This window comes from Echinops telfairi, unplaced genomic scaffold (assembly GCF_000313985.2).
Source record: "Echinops telfairi isolate 266 unplaced genomic scaffold, ASM31398v2 ScPeMD7_5;HRSCAF=22, whole genome shotgun sequence".
NCBI classification, from domain to species: Eukaryota; Metazoa; Chordata; class Mammalia; order Afrosoricida; family Tenrecidae; genus Echinops; species Echinops telfairi.
In genome coordinates this window covers 1,363,277-1,367,900 of record NW_022103901.1, presented here as the reverse complement: position 1 = coordinate 1,367,900, position 4,624 = coordinate 1,363,277, and the positions used below count along the sequence as shown (strand labels likewise).

The following is a 4,624-nucleotide window of genomic DNA, read 5'->3' as shown; positions in this document are numbered from 1 at the left end:
CAAACCTTACATTGGAAAGCACTCAAAATACCTTGGCTGCAAAAATGCACTCAGCCATAGCAATGGTTGTGGACATGATGCAGCATCCTGCAAATGAATCACAGGGGCACGATGCAGTGGCACTCAGAACAGAGCAGGCCGCACACACACACACACACACACACACACCCGACTCAGTGCCTTTGTCCTTATCTTTATCATGTTCACCCGCCTCTTGAACGTCCAGACCAGGTCTGTAACAGCTCTTTCATCACCTGCCCACGAACCCTAGCATCTATGCCATCTGACGTCTGTTGCTGTTGATTGTTTTTTTAATGCCAAACAAGCTAACAACCTCACTACATAGCAAAGCCAAACTCACTGCCCTCAAACTGCTGCCGACGCACAGACCCCTTGCGGCGGGTGGAACTGCCCCTGTGGGTTTCCGAGGCTGTCACTCTGTGTGGGCATAGAAAGCCTCATCTGTCACCTGAGGAGCAGCCGGTGACCTCGAACTGCCGGCCCTGAAGTTAGCAGCCCACCTCGTAGGCCCCCAGCCCCCAGGAGATAGGACCGACGCCACTGACAGTTCGTTCTCAAGACGGGAGGTTCAGCAGCATAAAGTGAAGTGATGTTCAACTCGCCCTCAGACGTGACCGGGGTCGCAGTGAGGCAGAATTTGCACAGCCACTATGGAAAGCCGTCCTTAACCCAATGCAAACGGGAATACCAGCCATCTCTGTGCTCAGTATCCACCCCCAGGAAACGGAAGGACAAAACGGGACAGGCGTACACAGCCCACGCGTATTGGGCAGCGCTGTCCACAAAAGCAAAAAGAAATGGAAACACCCAAACTGCAGGTCTGCGGAGGAGGAAGAGATAAGTCAACTCTGGGGTGGGCACACAGGGGCGCTCGCTCACTGCGCCCAAGCCGATCCCGACCCTCGCAGCCCGACAGGACGGGGCGGAGCTGCCCCTATGGATTTCCCAGGGTGCTGATCTTGAGCAGAAAGCCTCATCTTTGTCCCCGGGAAGGGCTGGTGTTTTCAAACGGCTGACCTTGCGGTGACCGCTGAGCCACCGGGGCTCCTGATGGGATGCTACGCATCCCTAAGCACAACGACGAAACTTCCCTGGCACCTCCTGACACGGGGACTTGGGGGGCCCTGTGCTCGGCCCAGTAGTCAGTCTCACAAAGACAAACACTGGGCGCCACCCACACGAGAGAGGAGACAGCCTGCTCACATCAGGAGAGGTGCCCTGGGAGCAGCTGCAAAGCGGGGAGGGGGTAGAGAAAGTAAATTAAAAAAATAGACACACATGCATGCAGAAAAGATGATCAACTTTGTTAGAAATTTAGATAGTTAAGGTCTGTTGTGCCAACCTGGCTGATAAACACATGTGGGGTTAACTGAAGGGCGGAGGGATAAATGGCTCGGTGAGCCTCACCTTTCTAGTTCTCAGGTCTCTTGCTTTGTGATGGTTGGACCAGAGTGCAGCAGCCTTGGCCAGTTCCCTGCTTCAGCTGGCAAGGCTCACTTCCTGCAAGGCATCCCCGAGGAGAAGCCACATGGACCTACCCCGATGCAGCCCTGGGTGCTGGAGCAGCTGAGATGCTGACACACTCACTGACTCGGCTTTCCTCCTGCAGTCGGTGTCATTGTGTGTGTTTTGTGAGATGGAGGAGGACTTTGTAGATCGGAGTTGGACATATAGGCCAAGGTCAGACTTAGGGGCTTGGACAGCACTGGGTTGGGATGCTTCCTGGATGTGCACTTATGCTTTGTGTAAAACGCTCTCTTATACATCGGCATGTCTGGGTGTGTTTCCCTCGTCTACTCAGACTCACACAGTGGTGGAAGACGTGCCGGCTGGAGCCCAGTCCGGCCTTCCGGGCAATCATTCCCACACTGCCAAGGTTGGGGGGGACATTCATCTTTGTCAGTGATGGTGGGAGGTGAGACCATGACTTGGGAAGTGCAGACATCGCACAGGAGCCCCGGTGGCGTAGTGGGTGACCACTGGGTTGCTGACTGCAAGGTCAGCAGTTCAAAACCACCAGCTACTCTTTGGGAGGAAGTGGGGCTGTCTGTTCCCAGAAAGAGTTACCGTCTCTTAAACACACAGGGGCAGTTCTGTCCTGTCCTGCAGGGTCACTATGAGATGGCATGGACTTGAGGGCAGTGAGTTTGGTTCTATGTATTATATTTATAGTCCTAACTATAATTTTAAAGTGCATGTAATTTTAAATAGCATAATGGTAGTGGTTATATATGGCATCTAGCACTTACATATTTGTAAAATAATTTGCTTGCTGTATAGAGAACCACTGAGGTATTTATGAAACCCTCCCTGAGAAGCTCAGGTAACATCCCCCTTAAATAAAAAGGGCAGACAAGCAGGGCCCTTTTCGGAAGGTGTTCCGGACGTGGCAACTGCACTGGTGAGGACAGTTAGGTCATTCTTAGAGGGTAGCGACGCGGCCCCAGGAGGATGTCGCTGGGGAACCTGCCCCAGCCCCCCCAGCCTGCTTCCCCTACCCCAGACCTCATCCTGTCCCCCAAACACAAAGGCCGCAGAAGGAGAACAGGTTTGGAGTCTCCCCACAGGGCCCAAGCTGCCACTTGGCGTGGGTGATGTCCCTCCAGTAGGACAGGATTCTCCCGGGAGGGGCAGGAGGTGGAAACTCCCCTTCTGACGTCAAAAGACCCGGGCGGTTCACCGTGGCTTTGCACATCCGGGTTTAGTGAAGGTTTCCGTGAGTCCAGAGCCACTAGCACTTGACCGCCTCATCTCACAGGGATCTGCCCCTGCCTCCCCCAGTGACCACCGGAATTGGCTGGGGTGAAATTCACTTAGGTGAAAGACCCAGCCAACCTCGTGGGGGTCACTGACGTGGAGGTCACTGACGTGGAGGTGATCCCATGAGAACCCACCTTGAGCCCTGAAACCTGGTGTCAGAAATAGGACAGAGCACCTCCTCCTCCTCCCCAAGCCCATACCTGCGAGGAGGCCGAGGCTGGCCTTGGCCTTGGAAGCTACAGGGACGGCCGGGAAGAAGCTCCTTCCAGACTTGGGCGGCTGAAGGAGGAGCGCAGTGGGCAGTTGGCACTCGGCCTGGTGCTCCACGACGGGAGGCTGGGGCCGCTCTGTCCCCTGCAGGAAAAGACCACAGGCAGCACATGGGTGCAGGGGTGGGGAACGTAGAGGCCACTGGGGTGAGCTCGAGTCCTGCCCTGGTTCAAACCCACAGTGGCCAAACAGGGGCCATCACCCCAACGGTGTCCTCTGAGCCCAGGGCATGAATGCCCACTCTGCCGGTGTCCCCAAAAGTATGTGTCCACCTGGCTGCTGGACCACGTGTGTTAGCATCCTGTAACCGCCCGCCCGCCCTGTTCCATCTGACGTCACCATCCTGTGTGCAGTGTGAGTGGGGCAGCTGTGCGATCTGCAGGCAAGGGGCTCCCTGAGGCAACTCCCTGGAGACGCAAATAGGGTTTTCACCAGCAGAGGTGAGCAGGGGCCACCATCACCTGTGAGCAGAGAGCATGTCCTTTGGACCCAGGATCCCTGGGCTGGGAACCTCCTGGACCCAGGGGAAGATGGATGCCAGGACACATGGAGACCCTGAGGGACCCTGGGCCCCCAGATGCTTGAAGGGCACAGGGGACCTCCTGCTGAGCTGGGAGCCAACCGGGAGAGAAGGACTTCCCCTCAAGGGAGTGAGCACCCCAGATTCAGACCTCCAGCCTCCTAAACGGTGAGAGAAGACCCTTCAGTCTGTTAAACCACTGAAATAACCACACTGGGGAATCAGGGTGCACCTTCACTGCCATCCCGTGTCCCTGTGGTGGGGACTCTCATCTCCACTGACCCTCAGACCCGGCCAGCTGCCTGGCTTCACTCTGGACTCAGTAAACACCCAGGTGTCAGCTGGGGCCTGGGGAGCAGGGCAGCCAGGCAGAAGGGAGACCTGGGGACCACCGCTTCCTCTCTCTGGCTTATTGAGCCCAAGGGCCAGGGAGAGGAGTGTAGGAGCGTGGGGGCCACCCAGCCCCACTGCCCGTGCCTCTGCCTCTTCCCCTTGGCAGACAATGAGACCCCCAGGTCCCCATCACTCACAGACTCCGCCCCTCAAGGAGCACGAGCTGCCCCTGGGAGTGATCTGAAAGTAAACGTCCTGGCCCCGTGGGTGTGATCACAGGTCACTGCCATCCCAGACTGGGGTGGGCCTAAGCTATGGGCTGGCATCAAGATGAGCCATTCAAGCCCACAGACTGGGAGCTGGGGAAGCCCACAGGGGCAGTGCCACCCTGTCCTAGGGGGTTGCTGTGAATCGACTGGGTGGCAGGGGGATTGGGGGTTGAGGGAAGCCCGTGGCACAGTGGGCTGGGTGCTGGGCTGAGAACCACCAGGCTGGGGGTTCAAGCCTGCAGGTGCTCTACGGGAGGGAAGGGGTTGTGCCCTCTGTTCCCATCAAAGGAGGCTGGGGGGCAAGTGGGCTCGGCGTTGGGAAGCATTTCCAATCCCCCAGCTGCTCGGAGGACCAGGCCCCACAAATGATTGACAGCCTTGGGATCCCTACACAGGCTCCTTCTGAGTAGGCCACAGGGTGGGATTCCCCAAAAGATGCGCCCCACAGAAA

The 4,624-nt window shown here is 57.1% G+C and overlaps 1 protein-coding gene across 1 annotated transcript in view; it reads right to left on the bottom strand.

Annotated features, from left to right (window-relative positions):
- The window catches only part of LOC101662889 (kinesin-like protein KIF19), a 34,017-nt gene that overhangs the window by 2,223 nt on the left and 27,170 nt on the right, over positions 1 to 4,624 (bottom strand). Inside the window, exon 19 of the mRNA XM_004705887.1 lies at positions 2,982 to 3,135. Coding sequence (XP_004705944.1) covers positions 2,982 to 3,135 — 154 coding nt within the window. The remainder of the gene's footprint in view (positions 1 to 2,981; positions 3,136 to 4,624) is intronic.